This window comes from Mastigoproctus giganteus, chromosome 11 (assembly GCF_048544385.1).
Source record: "Mastigoproctus giganteus isolate SK-2022 chromosome 11, ASM4854438v1, whole genome shotgun sequence".
NCBI classification, from domain to species: Eukaryota; Metazoa; Arthropoda; class Arachnida; order Uropygi; family Thelyphonidae; genus Mastigoproctus; species Mastigoproctus giganteus.
The window spans coordinates 170862598-170882991 of record NC_143585.1 but is presented as its reverse complement, the minus strand read 5'-3'; the positions used below and the strand labels follow the sequence as shown (position 1 = coordinate 170882991).

The following is a 20394-nucleotide window of genomic DNA, read 5'->3' as shown; positions in this document are numbered from 1 at the left end:
TTTTCTTCGCATCCCTTGCCAAGGATCTCTCGTAATCTGCCTTCGCCTGCCTAACCTCCTTTGTAACTTGGTTACAGATCAACTTGTATCTATCATAGGCATCCGTGTCACGTGTTAATTTGTATGTATCCCATGCATTTTTCTTCTCTGCCATATGCCTCATTAGTTCATCTGACAACCATTTAGGCCTAAACCTTGAACAATATTTCTTAGTTGGTATGTAAAGCCTAGTAGCTTCCACAATAAGTTCTTTGAATGCTTCCCATTTTGAATTTGCTGTTGGCAATATCATCAGTTGATCCCACTGTATAGAATTTAAATATTGTCTCAGTCCATTGTAGTCGCCTTTACGAAAGCAATACCCCTTCCCTTTACCCCTAATGGTAGTTACCTCTTTGAGTAACTCCCACTTCAGCACACTGTGATCACTGCCACCAAGTGGTTCATTTATCTGCAGATTCTTAATGCATGAAGAATCACTACTGATAATCAAATCAAGAGTATTACTCCCTCTAGTTGCCTCCCGAACATGCTGATGTAGAAAACAATCATCCAATAAATCCACAAAAGCCTTGCTACTGTGTGAGTGACCAGCCCCCAAATTCCAGTCAATATCTGGGAAATTAAAATCCCCCATTATAAGACTCTCTGATTTACTGGCCCACTCTATTTCTCCGAACAGTTTCTTATTATACTCATCAGAGTCATTAGGCCTATAGCACACTCCTACTCTCAATTTTGATCTCCCAATGCTTATGTCACACCAAACTGACTCGACACTGCACTGTCCAGCGATGTCGACTGGCTTCACTTCCTTGGATTTTATGTGTTTTTTAACTAATAGCATAACCCCTCCTCCCTTCCTATCCTGTCTATCCTTTCTGTAGACATTGTACTCCCCAAATTCCAGTTCTGCATTTCTTATATCTGTGTGACACCACGTCTCTGAAATCCCCACAATATCTGCCTTTGATGTTTTGAGCAATACCTCAAATTCATCAAATTTATTTACTAAACTCCTAGCATTGGTGTACACACAAGTATACATGCACCTGTTCTTTTTCTTAGCTACCCTAACACAACCCATGTGTTTACTTGTACCCCAATGATTCCCAGCAGTCTCTGAAATATCCTGCATCTGTATAAGGTAATGGTCAGACCACACCTCGAGGCCTCATTTTAGGAAAGATGTAGAGCTGCTGGAATGAGCATAGAGAAGGGCAATGATTGGTGTTACCAGGAAAGGCTTAAGTGCTGCAAGTTGCAGCTTTTGGAGGCTAGAAGCCTGCGAGGTGATCTAATTGAGGTGTATAAGGCCTTGAATGGATGAGCAAGCTCAATGCTAATGGGATTCTTCTTCTTGCTCAGATTACTCACCTGAAGGGACATAAATTCAAATTGAGGAAAGACAATTGTAGAATACATGTGCAGAAATTCACCTTTAGCCAGCAGGTGGTTGATAGTTGGAACAAACTTCCATCTGTTGTAGTGGAAGTCAGCAACTATACAAACATTTGGAGTGAATGGATGGGTTATTTTTTTTGGCTGATACTATATAAGCTTGCTTTCTTGCATCACAGGCCTCTACTAATGCTAACAGCTTAGCAAGTGAAGATGTAAGGATCAAAGGTGAAGCTTGCATATGTCAGTTATTAGACACTAGAGATGCCACTACTTTTAAAATGTTTGATAATTATATACAAGAATAAGCTTCACATGGACATCACTTTAATGGATATTTTTTATTTTAAAATTTAAATTGTACGGTTTAAAATTACAGAACACACAGCCGTGAAAAAAGCTAACAGTTGAGTGTTTCAACTTTAAAAGAAAAGGACATTTTTATTCAAAAAGTTACAAAGTTAATTGAATGCACCCTCCATAAAAATAGTTAGTATTGCAACATTTTAAGAAGTTACTAAATTTTTGCCATCACAGACCTACAGAGTTGTTAAAATAATAGCCAAAGTTAGAAATTAATTATGATTAGCATAATTACATTTATATAATAAATCATTGAGTTATTCTTGTGGGGGGGGGGGTTGAAGTTAGTGAAAAGGAAGATAAACTACATTTGACCACTAACTGTATTTTTCTTATAAGAACCAGAAAGAAATTGAAGTAAATGACCACAGAAAAGTATAATCAATAACCTCAGTAAACAGCAGAAGGGTCCTGGATAGATTTAGAATGAAAACTGGAGAACATGGAAGTAGAGCCATTTCACATACATACTTTGTATCCCATTGGATACAAAGTATGTGAAATGGCTCCTGGGAATAAAAGTATTGGAAATTTAGTGAGGACATATTTGAGACATGCAATGTATTTAGAATAACTAATCAAGGAATATGAAATGAAACTACATAGTAATTTGAAGTTTAAGACAGGACAAATATAAAAACTTATGAATCAACTTGACTGCTAGTTGGGAGTATCCTACACTATGAAAACCACTGCAATAGGTGGTTCTTTGCTGAGATAATGCAGGTTGTCTCAGTATACCAGTTTCTATTCTGAAATTAGTGGTTTTCCATAAACTTCATATTTTTAGACCTAATCATCCATGATATATTGAGATGAAAAAAAATGTTTTTTCTTTTTCAGTTCCCATGCAAGATGGTGGCAATTATTCTACATTTTCTTTTCCTGTCAGTGTTTTCATGGGTACTAGTGGATGCTATACACTTATACAGGCTAATGACAGAGCTCAGAGATATCAATCATGGGCAGATGCATTGCTATTACTATATGGGTTTTGGTAAGTGGAAAGAACTGCTTTATATAATTTCATTATATTGCACATCTGAATATATTTTTGCCGAATATTTAACTAACAATTTGTGTGAGGGAGTTTCAGCATACCAATGGGAAGAAAGCTGTTTTACACCAATTCCATTTTTAAATGGAATTGGTGTAAAACAGTTAGGGTTCACACCCTTTAAATGTATCACTTATCAAATAGTAAAATTATAAAAACGACTGTTGTTTCTGACTTTTACTAAAGTAGGTATCAGACTTCAACTAAACAAGCATCAAACAATTTATTGTTCATGCAGTTTGTAAAGCTTGGAATAACAAGTAAGTGATTTCCAAGTGCCTTCTCATAAATAAGTCGCTTGTAGAGAGTATTAAAGTTTATTAATTTATGCTCTTCTAAATAAAAAAGTTAACTTTAAACAGAAAGGAAAGACACATTTCTTCTTATACAAGTAACTTCTCGGTCACCAATGGCATGGTGGTAACCTAAGTCATCATTCCTAGGACAAAAAAAAAAGGAGTAGAAATGGAACAGTCTTTGGTTTTATGACTAGATATTATTATGTTCAGAATCCCATTCCAAAATGCAAAAATAAAGAATGCATTTCCAACTAACTTCCTGATTATCAAGCTTTCCTCCTTTCCTACTACAAAAATGGCTCAACGTCTAAAATCTAAAAATTGCAGATCAGAAACAGACTTTGGAGGAATCTCAGTTAAGGTTAAATCTTGTGGTTTAGTCAATGATATACAAAAACTTTGCTAGCAGGAATGAGGATGTGCTTATCCCTTTGTACAAGGGTTAAGTGCAACTGCATTGGTTAGACCATATCTTGAGGCTTCACTTTAGGAAGGATGTAGATCTGCTGAAATGGGTATGGAGAAGGTATTAGTTCTCCAAATTGCGGCATCTAGAGACTAGGCACCTGGTGATCTGTTTGGTGAGGTGTTTAAGAACTTGAATGGATTCTTCCTCTTGCTGAGACTGCATAATGAGAGGTAAATTCAAGTTGAGAAAGAATGGTTGCAGGATAAATGTGCAGAAGTCTGCCTTCAGCCATTAGGGGCGCCTCCGTAGCCAGGTGGGAAGGAGCAGCAGTTTCGTATCACAAGCTTCTTGATTACACCGGGGTCCGAGCCCGTCACCACCAAATACGGAGGATGCGGAAAGGTCAGGGAACGACCACCGCATATCCCGGAGCAATATGGCTTTAGTTGCTAATGCTCCTAAAAAAAAAAAAAAAAAAAAATTCAGCCATCAGGTGGTTGATTGTTAGAACAGCTTCCATTTGTTGTTTTGGATGTGGGTGGCTTGAATAAATTCAAGGAAGAACTAGACAGATGATGTTGGAAGTTTTTTTTTTGCACCATTTGCCACTATTAATAAATCTCTCTTCTAAATGTACTTTTTGGTGTCCATAATAATGTCAGCTAATTTCACATTTTCGGTCAATAGATCACTGTTATTTATCAGTGGATGTGTCACCACTCATTCTTTATAATGTAAGTTATGGTGATGTAGTAATAATGTCCTTTTTTTATTGAAAAGAAAGAGCACACACATTAAATATTATATCTATAAAACTCTAGGGGGACACTAGTACTTTATTTATTCTATCATTAATTAGCTAAGGCTTTCCAAATAATACTGTATCAATTGTTCAGAAGGCAGCAATGAGATCAGCAATATTCCTAGAAAGACAAGTTGGTTGTCTAATGGTTTTTAATAATAGGTGCATTTGCTATTTCCCAATAAAAATTTTTAATAAGAAGGATTTTGTCAGATGTTAAAACCACTTGTATAAGCTTTGGTCACATCACTCTTTTCACAAAGTCTAGTTTTCTTTCTTTGAAGGCTTACTTCATCTCCTACAGAGTCTACAAATGAACACAATTTTTCTTCACCTTTCATTTAACTGTGGATCATTCCTTCTATAATTCCACTGCATTTTTTTTTTTGCCACTCTTAGCCATTTCAATAATCTTTTCGATCCCTTATGAAGCATATTTGAATATACACTTGTCAGATGCTCAATATCACTCTGTTCTTCTAACCATTTGCTCCAAGACTGCCTTTGCTTCTTGTACTGAAAATGCTGCTAATTCCTTGAATTTTCTGAGATTTTTTTTTTTTTTTTTTTTTGCTGGTGCAGCATAAGTCTCCCTTGAACCATATGGCTAATAATAATAAGTCAGACAGGGCTGTGTTGTTGATTGAGATATTTGATTTTCATATTAATCAGGCCAAATGGTTCAAACTATCTACTCCAAATCATTGGAAAGCAGCATGTCCAACCAGTTCTGTCAAACAGGGCCCCACACTCAAATGATCTAAATAATATCATCTGATTTTATTGCAAAAGAAGAGAATGCAATTAGATATTACAGTTATGCATCTAAAAGAATTATAAAAAAAATTCCTGCAGAGTGGATTTATGGCTTGCTTAGATCAATCCCAAGAATTGTCTAAAAAATTGAACTAGAACCTATAACACACTCCTACTTGCAATTTTGTTTTCCCAGTGCTTATATCACACCAAATTGACTTGTCACCCAGCCTTTGATTTAATATGCTTCTTGACCAAGAGCATAACCCCTCTGCCTATCCTGTCTGTATACATTGTACTCCCCATATTTGAATTCAGCATCACCTTGCTGGTATTCCTACAAGGTCTACATCCAACAATTTAATCGTACTTCAAATTCATCTACAGTGCTCCTGGCATTAGTGTACATGCATGTGTTGTTACTCTTAGTTATTCTAACACAGCCCATGTATTCATTTGTTCCATGATGATGCATAGCAGGTCCTGAAATCCCAGACACCTTGCTTTCTAGGCTGCTGCATGTACCGGTAGTAGCAATGTAAGAATCACTTTCACTTCTGCCCGAGGCTCTAGTTAAACTATTATTCTGTGTCTCCCCCCCCCCCAAACTAGCAGTTTTCCAACCTACCTATCATTGGCTCCATAGCATCAAGAAATATTCTTGCCCACTTTCTATTCATGTGTGTCCCACGAGCCTTGCACATTCTCTCCAGGGCTCTCAACATAGACTCTCTCCTATTGGGTCTAGGCAAAATTTCAAACTCAATCCTAACGTTTGACTTTTTGCCAACATTGCCCTGTACTCATTAAATCCTCAGATCTCCTAATCTTAATTTCATTGGTGCCAACAATATCACCTTTTATGCCCCTAAAAGATGATATCTGCTCTACAACATCATCTACTTTTGCTACTGGCAGACATACCCTGGTTCTATTTCATGTTTCCCTGAGAATAGTCACCAACCTCCTATGGGACCTGAGAGCTTGATGGGTTCCTCCCCCATTTTAATTCTTTTGAGGTCATGTACCCTGCTCCCATAAATGCCCATCTTAATGCTGAGTTGACACCTAATTTTTTCACACTGCTAGTAGTAGTAGCAAATGATGGAAAAAAGCAAGCTTACACTGATGAGCCAAAACATTATGGCCAGCGAGTTATGCAAATCGAAGCAACTGCAGGTGAACTATGGCATAAAAAACACCTGATACTGAGCTACATTAATCAGTGTTACTCTTGTTCTTCAGATGGGAAAGGCAGCGGACTAAAGCGAGTTTGACAAAGGCCAAATTGTAATGGCCAGAGCATATCTGAAATGGCACGGCTGGTGGGGTGCTCACAGTCAGCCGTGGTAAGTACCTACTGAAAGTGGTCTGAGGAGGGGAACACCATGAACTGGCGACGAGGTGAGCAAAAGCTCTCCTGGATGGTACGTGGCAACAGAAGGATGACTGTGGTGCCACTCGCTGGTAATTGGAATTCTGGTGACAGGAGTATTGTATCACAACACACAGTACGTCGAACTTTGCTGAAAATGGGGCTGCAGGCTGCTCCGAGTACCCGTGCTAATCACAGTTCACCGGCGACAGTGCCTACAATGGGCACGCGAGCATCAAAACTGGATCTTGAGTGATTGGAAGAAGGTCATCTGGTTCAATGAATCATGTTTGCTGTTGCACTATTTGGACGGCCGGGTGCATGTGCATTGTTTACTGGATACACTATGGGACAAAAACAAACCAGTGTCATGCTTTGGGTGATGTTCTGCTGGGATACCCTGGTCTAGTCATCCATGTGCCATGCCACACCATCCAAGACTGGTTTGCAGAACATGAGGAAGACTTCCAGGTATTGCCCAGACATCAATCCCATTGAGCATCTGTGGTTTGTGTTGAACACCAACTCCAATCTGCGGCGTCTCAACCACAGACCTTACAGGAGTTAAAGAATCTGCTGGTTACGAGTAGATACCAGATACCACAAGACATATTTAGAAATCTTGTAGAATCCATGCCTCACATCAGGCAAAAAAAAAGCCAATACTATCCATTTTACCTGTCTATCCCCTCTAAGAGTTTATATTAGTTGTTCTTTCTTGAATTTATTCAAACTATCCCTCACCACACCTGATGGGAGTCAACCAACCCACAATCATCCTTCTTCAATTTGAACTCCCCTCATGTATGTAGTTTGAGTAAGAGGAAGGATTTCATCAGCATTGAGCTTACTTAATCCATTCAAGACGTTATACAACAAAATCAGATATCTTTACATATGCCTAGTCTAGATGCTGAAAGGCTTGCAAAACTGAAGTCTTCCCCTCTTCTCTGCATCTGAACCTGTATGCAGTATTCAAGATGTGGCCTAACCATTGTCTTATACAAAAGGGATAATCAACTCTCTATTCCTGTTAACTAAATACCTGTATATAATTGTCAAAACACCATGAACTGTCCTGGCAGTCTTTCTGCATTGCTCAGAGAACTTCATATTTGACTATACAATTACACTTGGGTCTTTTCCTTCTTCACGGGGCACCTCCTGCCCCTCCGTAGCCAGGTGGGAAGGAGCAGCGGTGTGTAGCACACGCTTTTTGATTAGACCGGGGTTCGAGCCCGTCACCACCAAATACGGAGGATGTGGAAAGGTTAGGGAATGACCACCGCATATTCCCGGAGCAATATGGCCTTAGTTGCTAATGCTCCTAAAAACCAAATTACAAACAAACAAATCCTTCTTCACTACCCTGAGTGTTATACGACACAGCTGGTACGTTAATCTGGAATTTACATTTGTCAATATTAGACATCAATTGCTATTTCTTAGTCCAAATCTTAATTTTAATTGATACTTTTGCAGTAACATACCCATTATTAAGCCTGATATGCTTCATCAATATTATTAATAAAAAATAGAAAACAACAATGGGCTCAGAACTGGACCCTGGGGGACTCTGTTAATAAAATTAGATGAAGAGCAGTGCTCACTGATAACCCACTTAACCATACCTTTATTCATAGCAGCAACAATTTGTACAGCAGTCTTTTTTAAGTGAAACAATATCAAACAATTTCTGAAATTAGCATTAGTAGAGGCATATGATGATGCAAGAAAGCAAACTTATGCAGCATCAGCAAAAAAATAAAATAAAACTTTTCCATTTCGCACATCAATTCGTTCAAAAACTTTGTCCAATTCTTCATTGAATTTATTTAAGCTATCAACTTCCACAGCAACAAATCGAAATTTGTTCTAGCAATCAACTACCTGCTAGCTAAAGGCAAATTTGCACACATCTATTCTACAACTGTCTTTCCTCAATTTCATAATCTCATCAGCATTGAGCCTGCTGAAAACATTCAAGGCCTTATACACCTCAATCAGATTTTTTTTTTTTTTTTTTTTTTAGCATTAAATCAGCTCACACACCAACCATAAGAATAAGTATTTACTGTAACTAAAATATTTACATATTAAAATAAAATAAATATTTACAAAAACTGCTATTATATGAAATTAAATTATATACATGTAAAAAACATTAAAAATGTGATAAAATCCTTGAGATAAAATACACTAAAATGAACCGGATTAAAAGCGATAAAAATCTCTGGAGCTTTCAGAAGCATCGGCTTCCTTCCTCAGCAGTAACAAAACTTCCTGCAGCACGTCCATATATAACAGGCTCACGGTACCTATACACGTGGTGCAGTCGGCGCATGGTCTGAACTGGAAGCGGAAATAGCTCGGGAACGTGTTAAGCAAAACTGTTCATCCGTACTTAGGATGATAGTTTCAAACATAGGATGCATACGCATACCTCTGTCCCTATTCATAATATTGTGGTCGGATGAACAGATTCGTAGGCTCTCAAGCCATTTAAGGTTCCAGAACCCATGCGCTCGATCCACGATAACCGCATCCTCTGGGGAAATTTGATGCTGCTTCTCCCAAAAATGTTCGGCCACAGCAGACTTATTGTAATCAGCGGTTTTTATAGGAAGTTTTGTTACTGCTGAGGAAGGAAGCCGATGCTTCCGAAAGCTCCAGAGATTTTTATCGCTTTTAATCCGGTTTATTTTAGTGTATTTTATCTCAAGGATTTTATCACAGTTTTAATGTTTTTTACATGTATATAATTTAATTTAATATAATAGCAGTTTTTGTAAATATTTATTTTATTTTAATATGTAAATATTTTAGTTACAGTAAATACTTATTCTTATGGTTGGTGTGTGAGCTGATTTAATGCTAAAATATGAATTTTCCCAACCTCAATCAGATCACCTTGCGGATGCCTAGTCTCCAGACTAGGCATCCGCAAGGTGATCTGATTGAGGCTTAAATTCAGCAACTGCAGTTTGCTGAATTTAAGCCTTTCTTGGTAAGAGCACCTCCTTTATTCTCCTTGCCCTTCTTTGTTCTAGTTCTTTATTCCTAAAATGAAGCACTCAATGTGTGGCCTGCCCATTGCCTTATACAAAGAGATAATCACTTCCTTATTCCTGTATATCATTGACATGACCCACTATGGCAGTCTGTCTGCACAATATCCCCAGGTCTTTTTCATTCTTCACTATCCTGTGTAGTACCACATACAGTTGGTACATTTCTCAATGTTAAACTTCAGTTTCCACTTCACAGCCCATCTGTCCAACTTTGACAGTTAGCCTGATATATCTTCATCAATAGGCCAAACACCAAATCCTAGGGAACTCCACTAATAACATTGGTTCACTGAAGTTCAAGAAAACCAGCAATGTACGTATAGCTTTTGTTGGATCCTAGTTAACATTAGAATCTTAGGAAATGAGCATGTTGATTAAGTAACCATTCATTGGCTGTTGATCCTCAATATGAGCTTATCATATACAGTGGAAACAAATATGGCACACTTATTCATATTAAGCAAGATCTGCAAATTTTGATGTTCAATTTATGCTTCAACTGATAATACATTGGACAATGTATTCAGATAATTATCAGTTGGAGCATGAATTGAACATCCAAATTTACAGATTTGCAAATTTGACACTATTCATCTTATATACTTCTGTCTACTAAGGATATGACCCACCTCAGTGTACTCACTGCAATACCACTGTCACAGTTAAGCATGCTTATTGAATGGTCGGGATATCACCAAGGTAAAAATGTAATTTTATTATCCATTTCAAACTTGGAAGAACCTTTGACAATGCAGCATATTATTGAATACCTTCACCTTCCTTAAAAGAATTCATATGTGCTCCCATTTTTAATATATACTGGCACCACTTCATGGTGAATGGACCTCAAAGTGATGCTCCAGGTTAGCATTACTGGTATCCAACATCCACAGCCTAGGTTCCAGGCTATTATCATGGCAATCTGACCTGTTTGCTCTGTGCTATGGTCCATAGAAACTTGGTTCAAGGGATCTGGGATGGTTGTAGTAGTAGTAGTAGTGGCATGTGATGCAAGAAAGCATGTGTATGAGCTTATGCAGCATCAGCCAAAAAAAAAAAAAAAAAAATTCACACCATTCTCTCCAAATGCCTGTCCAGTTCCCCCTTAAATTTATTCAACCTATCAACTTCCACAACGACAGATCGAAGTTTGTTCCAGCAATTAACCGCCCGCTGGCTAAAGGCAAATTTCCACACATCCTTTTTTTTTTTTTTTTATGTGAACCCCAAACACGAGAGGTATTAGAACCTATAGTACTTAGTACCGTGCTTGGGTTGAAATTAAAGTGCCCCAGGTGAGGAGACTAAACATGGTGAAACCCATGTTTAGTCTCTAGAGCAAAGTTTCCGGCATCCCCCTCCACCCATACTTCTCCCTCAACCCATGCACGCTACTAAGTACATCTATTCTACATCTATCCTTTCTTAATTTGAACTTATGTCCCCGTAGGTTCGTATTCTGAACAAGTGGGAGGATCCCATCAGAATTCAGCGTGCTCAACCCATTCAAGGCCTTATAGACCTCAATCAGATCACCGCGCAGGTGCCTAGTCTCCAGCAACTGCAATTTGCAGAACTTAAGCCTCTCTTGCTAAGAGGATCCCTTCATTCCCCTCACCAATCTTGTTGCCCTTCTCTGTACACACTCAAGTAAATCTACATCCTTTCTAAAATTAGGCCTTCAGACCTGTACGCAGTACTCAAGGCGTGGCCTGACCATTGCCTTATACAGAGGGATAATCACCTCCTTTTCCCTGCCAGCAAAATTCCTATATATCATTGACAAAACCCCATGATCTGCCCTGGCAGCCTGTCTGCATAGCTCAGAAAACTTCATATCTGCCTGCACACTTACCCCCAGGTCTTTTACATTTTCTACCACCTTAAGTGTAGTAGTACACAGTTTGTACGTTTCTCTGGGGTTACTTCTACCCATGTGCAGAACTTTGCATTTGTCAAGGTTAAACTTCAGTTGCCACTTCTTAGCCCATCTGCCCAAATGATCTAGATCCTGTTGCAGTAGCACACTGCTATTACTGTCATTAACAACCCTGCGAACCTTTGTATCATCTGCAAACTTCGACATTAAGCCTGATATACCTTCATCAATATCATTGATAAATATACAAAACAACAGTGGACCCAACACCGAACCCTGTGGGACTCCACTAATAACATTAGTCCATGAAGAGCAGCCCATTGATTACCACCCTCTGTCTTCTAGCACTTAACCATCCTTTTATCCATTGTAGCAACTTACCCTTAATACCATTCTGCTCCAATTTGTACAATAGTCTTCCATGCGCAACAGTGTCAAAAGCAGTGTCAGTATCAAAATTATTTTTTGCATCCAGTTCCTTTATAACCACGTCATAATATCTGTCAAATTTGTCAGACAAGACTTTCCCTTAACAAACCCATGCTGTGTCTGAATTATTGCCGCAGTCTTGTCTAGATGATGCTGCAATGCATCTTTAACGAGTGACTCCATTATTTTACCCGGAACAGAAGTTAAACTAACAGGTCTGTAATTACTCGTGTAACCCTTCGATCCCCCTTTGTGAATTTGGGATACATTTGCACATCTCCCCAGTCCGTGGGAACCTCCCCTGAGTCCAAGGATGCTCTCATAATTATGGCTAAGGGTTTGCTTAGTTGCTTTGCCGCCTCCTTTAATATAACTGGATAGATCCCATCGACCTCAGGTGCTTTTCTTATGTTTAACTTAACAATTTCTCCTCCACTTTGCTCTCAGTTATTACAAAATCATGAAGTATCCTGCTACAATTTGATAACCTTCTGCCATTTTCAAACCATAATAATTCCTCATGGGTGAATGTAGATGCAAAATATTCATTCAGTTTGTTTCCTATCTGAGCAGGATCATCAACAGTGGAACCATCTATGTCAAGTGGACCAATCAGATTCATCCCCTTCCTTTTAGAGTTTATATAAGTAAAGAAATCCTTGCTGTTTTTCTTAGCATCTTTTGCCAAGGATTTCTCGTAATCTGCCTTCGCCTGCCTAACCTCCTTTGTGACCTGATTACAGACTAGCTTATATCTGCCATAGGCTTCTGAGTCGCTTGATAATTTATATGCATCCCATGCATTTTTCTTCTCTGTTACAAGTCTCATTAGTTCATTTGATAACCATTTAGGGCTAAACCTTGAACAATATTTCTTAATAGGTATGAAACTTTTAGTAGCATCCACAATTAATTCCTTCAATGCTTCCCACTTAGAATTTATTGTTGGTAACATCGTCAGTTTATCCCACTGTACAGAATTTAAAAACTTTCTGAGACCACTGTACTCTTCTTTACGGAAGCAAAAACCCTTTCCTTTACCCCTGATGGTAATTATATCTTTAAGTAAATCTCACATCAGTACACTGTGATCACTGCCACCTAGTGGTTCCTTTATCTGCAAATTCTTAATACATGAATGATCACTGCTGATAACCAGATCAAGAGTATTACTCTCTCTCTGGTTGCCTCTAGAACATGCTGCTGCAGAAAACAATCATCCAATAAATCCACAAAAGTCTGACTAGTGTGTGAGTGACCAAGCCACAAGTTCCAGTCAATATCTGGGAAGTTAAAATCGCCCATTATAACACATTCTGATTTACTGGCCCACTCTATTTCTCTGTACAATTGTTCATTGTACTCATTCAAGTCATTAGGCCTATAACACACTCCTACTGTTATTTTTCCTTTCGCAGTGCTTATCTCACACCAAACTGACTCAACAGAGCACTGTTCATCTATATCAACTGGGTGCACTTCTTTTGATTTTATGTTTTTTTTAATTAACAGCATAACACCTCCTCCCTTTCTATCCTGTCTATCCTTTCTGTACGCATTGTACTCCCCAAATTCCAGTTCTGCATTCCTTATATCTGTGTGACACCACGTTTCTGCTGTCCCAACACTTCAAATTCATCAAATTTATTTACTATACTTCTAGCATTGGTATACATGCGAGCATACATGCTCCTATTCCTTGTTACCCTAACACATCCCATATACCCACCTATTTCAGGATGACTGCCATTCGTCCCTGAACCCCCCAACACCCCCTCACTTCAGGATACTACTTATTCTAATAGAAGTTGTGCAAGAATCACCTTCACCTCTGCCTATGGCTACTGTTAAACTATTAGTCCTTGTATCCCCCCAAGCTATCAGTTTTCCGACCCACCTAACTCTGCCTCGATAGCATCAGCAAATATTCTTGCACCCTTTCTATTTAAGTGTATCCCATCCCTGTAGAAGCAGTCTCTCCTGTTTACAAGTACAAACCAGGCTGAAAAAAATTCTATCCCTTGAGCCTTGCACAATCTTTCCAGGGCTGAATTGATCGACAAGGCTCTCATCACATACTCCCTCCTATCGTGTCTGGGCAGAATTGCGGACACTTTCAAATTCAACCCTAATTCTCGGCTTTTGTTCAACAGTGACCTGTACTTCTTTTTATGTGAACCCCAAACACAAGAGGTATTAGAACCTAAAGTACTTAGTACCATGCTTGGATTGGAGGTTGAGAAGACGAAAGAAGATATTTGTTGACATTGGACTTGAACTTCTGTAGATTATAATTTTCAGGAAATACCTATGAAGGAAGGTTGTTCCAGAAAATGGCAGTTGAATGAATAAATGAGGAAGATGAAAAGTTCGTTCTGTGGGTTTGAAGTTGGACAGTAAATGGATGTTGGCTGGTGGCGGCACGTGTTCGGACTGTTTTGAAAGAGAGAGCGGGAATTATAGAAGCCAATTCAGAAGAACAGTGCCCATGGAAGTATCTGTAGAAGAGGCATGCAGCAGAGACAGTACATCTATGAGAAAGCGAGTGCAGAGACTCTGTTAGAGATGAATCATTAATTAACCTAACTGCCCTTTTCTGAATGGAATCAAGAAGCCTGAGAGAAGTTTTGGGGACACCACCCCAGATGTGGGAACAATATTCCATGGCTGGGCGGATTTGCGATTTATACAGAGTGAGCAGCTGTTTGGAAGAAAAGTAACACTGAGAGCGAAAGAGAAAACCAAGTTTTTTTAGAAGCAGAGGAAGCAATATTTGTAATGTGCTTGTGCCAAGAGAGATTAGAAGTCAGGGTAATCCCCAAAAGAGATATATCATTTTGCCTAGAAATAGGAGTGTCACTAAAGATAAGCATAGGAGTAGAAGAATCCTTTTTGTGAGATATAAGACAAGACTGAGTTTTAGAAGGATTGAAATCAACTAAGTTGTCCTTGCCCCACTGGAGAATTACCTGAAGATTGGCATTTAAGGAATTGAAGCTGGTTGAGCAGAACAAGGTTTCTCAAAATGGAAAGTGGAATGCAATGTGCTATCATCGGCAAAACTATGGATAGGATTTCCAGTCAATGGAAGAAGGTCATTAATATACAAGAGGAAAAGAGTGGGGGAAAGAACTGAGCCTTGGGGGACACCGGCATTAGTGGAGAAGTTAGAAGACAGAGAGCCATCTTCCATCACCCTCAGTGAGCGATCAGAGAGAAAACTGGATAACCAATTACTAAAAACAGTTGGCAAACCATAAGATGGAAGCTTATTTAGAAGACCTTTATGCCAAACACGATCAAAAGCCTTTGAGATGTCAAGAGCAACTACTTGTGTCTCCCCGAACCTTTCCATTGAATTAGTCCATAAATGGGTAACATAAGCCAGAATATCAGCAGTGGATCGACACTGATGGAATCCATACTGGCAATCATCGATCAGATGGAAGGTTTCTAGGTAGTTTAAGAGTTGGTGGTTAATTGATTTCTCCATTACTTTAGAAAGAGTAGAAGTAATTGCAATGGGTCGATAATTGGATGGGAGGGATTTGTCACCCTTTTTAGGAACTGGCTGGATATGAGCAAATTTCCAAGCAGAAGGAAAAACACCTTTGGAATAAGAAAGTGAAAACAGGCGGCAAAGAATAGGAGTAAGTTCAGGAGCACAGGTTTTGAGAACAAGTGGAGAAATACCATCAGGACCTGGAGCTTTCCCCTCGACGTGGGCACCTGTACGTGGTGAGGGGACCTCCCAGTGATGCTGCTGGACTTCCAGACTAGCATCACTGGGATCTAATGCCCACAGCCCAGGTTCCAGGCTTACATCAATGGAATCCGGCGTGTTTGCCGTGCGCTGCGACCCGTGGAAATTTGGAAAGGGGGGATCCTGGTGGTTGAGGGGCCCAGCTTCAATACACCACTTTGGCCCCTGCTTCGACAAGATGGGAGATCCTGGAAGGCCCAGCTAGTAGGGTCGCCTGCGAGGGTCAACCTTGTCAATGCCACACCCCTACCCTCATGGTCCGAGGGACAGGATTCGGGCTGGTGGCGGTGCGGGTATAGTGTCTGGGTAGCCCTGGCGTCCCACTCCTGAGCGCATTTATTGTATGCCGGGTAGTGGGCGTCCCTTTGGGCTCCGTGGTGGGTGGGGGAGCCCGGGCACTGAACAATTTAAAAATCTCCATGAATCCTGATAAACTTATTTCTTCAGGGGCCCCAACCCGGTCCCTATCTGAAAATATAGACACTGACAGCACTATTGCGTCAAAGAGGCAGTGGACTGAACTACCATCAGGGCCTATCCCACGGTTTTTAATCATGCACTCCACCAATGAAAAACCGATTGGTAAAATGTCACCTTTCTTTATACAGAAAGGGTTAGATGGGTTAGCTGGTTCACCCAAATCAGTTAAGAGGCTCCGTTCTGGGGATCTCTTGATTGAAACTAAAAATGACAGGCAATCTGAACATCTACTCCGAGGAACATCAATCGGAGGAATCCCTGTAACCGTGACACCACACAGAACACTAAATTCATTGAGAGGTGTAATTTCAGAGTGGGACCTTCTCGACGTTAGCGAGGAGGAAATATGCTCGGAATTGAAGTCCCAGGGAGTTATTGCCGTCAAAAGAATTAGTGCACATAGGGATGGGAAACTGGTTAAAACCAGAAATATTATCCTGACATTCAATTCACCTAAATCTCCTGATGAGATTAAAGCTGGATACATAAACTGCTCCGTGCGTCCATATGTTCCCAACCCTTTACGGTGTTTCAAATGCCAGAAATATGGACACTCGCAAATGGCCTGCCGTGGTTCCCTTGCATGCGCTCGATGTGGTGCATAGGACCACGAAATAACTAGATGTTCAGCTACAAAAGCCACATGTATTAACTGCAATGGAGAACACCCTGCATATTCAAGTGCTTGCCAGTGACTAAAGGTAGAACTTAACATCTCATACCAAGAGGCCAGGAAAGCAGTTAAACCAGTAAGTACGGCAAAGCAACATACGCCGAAAAGGTATCCAATAAATGCTCGATTGGCACCCAAATGGATATGACTGTGCCACCAAAAGAGTCATTCACGCCCATCGCCTGCTATCTATTAAGTTCAGTAAAACCAGCACAGAAATCTCAGTCAGCTGCCACTCCAATATCGGTACCTCCCAGTGCTCAAGCACTATCAAAAGCGAGCACTAAAGTAACAGTACAAAAAAATCAAGAGCCCATGCCAGGACAAGAAAAAATGGATGTCGAAACCAAGGAGGTACATGACAATTCAGTCTTGGAACTCTTTATGGAGGAAGAGATGGACACAGGACAGCGCCCTTTCTTCCCCAAAAAAGACAAATCCAAGACTGATAAAAGTAAGCCCTCAGCACCTCGGAAGCCGCCTGATGGACCCACCAAGCCAAAATAATGGCTAAAATCCTACAGTGGAACTGTCGTGGATTCCGATGAAACATTAATGACATCAAGGCACTTCTGCAAAAGTACAAGCCATCGTGCTTTTGTGTACAGGAAACCTATTTAAAGGCGAATGATGACCCCACCATACGTAACATTACGATCATTCGTAAAGACAGAATTGGGGACGGTCCTGCTCGTGGAGGAGTTGCAATCCTCGTGAGCAACAAGATTCCCTTTCAGCCTTTGCAACTTACAACCAACGTAGAGGCTGTAACAATCCGCCTTAAAGTGGGGTTCTTATTAACTGTTTGTTCTCTTTATTTACCACCCGGTATTGACATCCTCCAGGAAGACCTTGATGATCTCGTCATGCAATTGCCTCCCCCTTTATTATTTCTTGGGGACTGTAATGGACATAACACTCTGTGGGGTAGTACTAACATTAACGGAAGGGGACAAATCATAGAGCGTATGCTCAATGACAATGACCTCTCCCTTCTCAATGTGGGAACACACACTTTCTTCCAAATGCCTACCCGTACTTTTTCTGCCATTGATCTTTCTATCTGCTCCCCTTCCCTCCTTCCTTCAGCTATATGGGAGGTGGAAGAAAACCCAGTGAAGTGATCACTTCCCCGTGATAACCACCTTAACTAGTGGTAGACCGTGTCAGCCATTTAGTTTACCGCGGTGGAAGATTGATCAGGCTGACTGGAATGCCTTTCAACATCTGGCAAATCCTAACATCGCTACAGTCAGTCGGGAACATATCAATGATGCAGTCGCTTACGTTACAGAAAGTATTGTCCAGTCAGCTGCAATTGCAATCCCAAAAACATCCAGCTGGTTTCCACTATTTCCTAAACCTTGGTGGAATTCAGAGTGCACAACAGCAAAAAAGGCACAAAACAAAGCCTGGGATCCCCCAGGCTTTGTTTTGTGTCTTTATATCGATATTCCGTCGATATCCCACGACCGATAATCTAATATCATTTAAACGTGCACATGCAAAAGCACGTTATATCCAACGTCAGAGCCAAAGGAAATCTTGGATCCGTTTTACATCATCCATAACCCAGACTGCCAACTCAAAAGTAGTCTGGGACAAGATCCGGAAAATGAAGGGCAAATACCCACCGTGCCCTTCGGTGATTCTCAAGCACAATGGATGTCTAATTGCAGACCGAACTGCAGTTGTAAATACTCTAGGGGAAACATTTGCAAAAATATCTGCAACAACATCATTCCCTCCAGAGTTCTTGGCCTTGAAAGAAAAACGCGAGAAACATCCATTAACCTTCTCTTCAAAAGGGCTCGAACCATATAACAAGCCCTTTACACAAGAAGAGTTAAATGCAGCACTCTTTCTTACGCATGCAAGTGCTGTCGGGCCCGATGACATCCACTACGAAATGATAAAACATCTGTCACCACATTCTAAAAATCACTTATTAATTTTATTTAACAGAATTTTCCTTGATAAACAATTTCCGGATTCCTGGCGGAAAGCAATCGTTCTTACCTTCCCAAAACCAGGAAAGGATCCTAGATATCCAAGTAACTATCGTCCTATTGCTCTGACAAACTGTTTGTGCAAGGTCCTGGAAAGAATGGTTAATGCCCGCCTTGTGTGGTATTTGGAAACAAATGATCTGCTTTCCAGGACTCAGTGCGGCTTCCGAAGAGACAGAACCACTTTGGATCATTTAATCCGACTTGAAACATACATTCGTGACTCTTTTATTAAATCCGAGCATCTGGTAGCAGTTTTCTTTGATATTGAAAAAGCGTATGACACAGCCTGGCAATTTGGAATATTAAAAGACCTCCACAACTTTGGTCTTAGGGGTAACCTTCCTCTCTTTATCAAAAACTTCCTTTCGAATCGTCATTTTCAAGTGTGTTTAGGATCTACTCTCTCTCGAGAGTTCTGTCAGGAAGAGGGAGTCCCACATGGGTCCGTTCTAAGTGTCACGCTTTTTGCAATCAAAATAAACTCTATCACGGAACAACTTCCGCCCACAATAAACAATTCCTTCTATGTTGACGACTTTACTATATTTTGTCACTCATGTAATATGAAGGTCATTGAAAGGCAACTGCAGAAAGCCATTGACCACCTTACATCTTGGTCATTGGCTAATGGGTTCAGATTTTCATCACAGAAGACCGTTTGTGTACACTTCTGTCGCAAACGTAATCTTCATCCTGAACCGGATTTAAGGCTTGGGCAAAACAACATCCCAGTCGTAGCAGAAGTCAAATTCCTTGGACTTATCTTCGACAAAAAGTTGACATTTCTTCAACATATTCGTCAACTTAGGACAAGGTGTGTTAAAGGGTTTAACATCCTTCGTGCCCTTTCGTCAACTTCATGGGGCGCAGATCCCTCTACCCTTCTTCGTCTCTACCGAGCCCTTGTCCGTTCTAAACTTGATTATGGGTCCCAGGTATATGGATCTGCTAGAGATAGTGTACTTCGGTGGTTAGATCCAGTTCACCATCAGGCCATTCGGATAGCCACAGGAGCATTTCGCACATCTCCAGTCCAAAGCCTTTACGACGAAGCAAATGAACCATCCCTATCTTTTCGACGTAAGCAGTTGTCTTTACATTACACCTTTAAATTGAAAGCCCTGCCTGATCATCCCACATGGGCATCAGTTTTTGAGCCACGTTGGGAAAATCTCTATAACGCCCGTCGGACTGCCAACCGACCTTTTGGTATTCGGATTCAAGGACTAATAAATGAACTAAACATGACAGTAGACAACGTTGCCCAGTCACCAAGGCAACTCCTTCCACCCTGGTATGCACATTTGCCAAAGTGTGACTTCTCCCTCAAGATCATGGAGAAGGCTAATACACCGGCGGCCGTCTATCAACAACTCTTCGCATCACATAGAGAGCAGTACTCTGACTTTCTGCCAGTCTATACAGATGGCTCAAAGTCAGAATCTTATGTGGGATCTGCCGTCGTATTTCCTCAAAAGACATTATCATTCAAGATCCCGCAAGAAGCTAGCATTTATACTGCAGAGTTGCATGCAATTGAAATAGCCCTTGAGTTCATTATAAATAGCGATTACCAAAGGTATATAATTTACTGTGATTCATTGAGCGTGTTACAGGCTCTTGTA

At 40.3% G+C, this 20394-nt stretch overlaps 1 protein-coding gene across 1 annotated transcript in view; it reads left to right on the top strand.

Moving 5' to 3' along the window:
• Positions 1-20394, top strand: part of LOC150078573 (protocadherin-like wing polarity protein stan) — a 570595-nt gene that overhangs the window by 442588 nt on the left and 107613 nt on the right. Inside the window, exon 27 of the mRNA XM_090384617.1 lies at positions 2608-2761. Coding sequence (XP_090240743.1) covers positions 2608-2761 — 154 coding nt within the window. The remainder of the gene's footprint in view (positions 1-2607; positions 2762-20394) is intronic.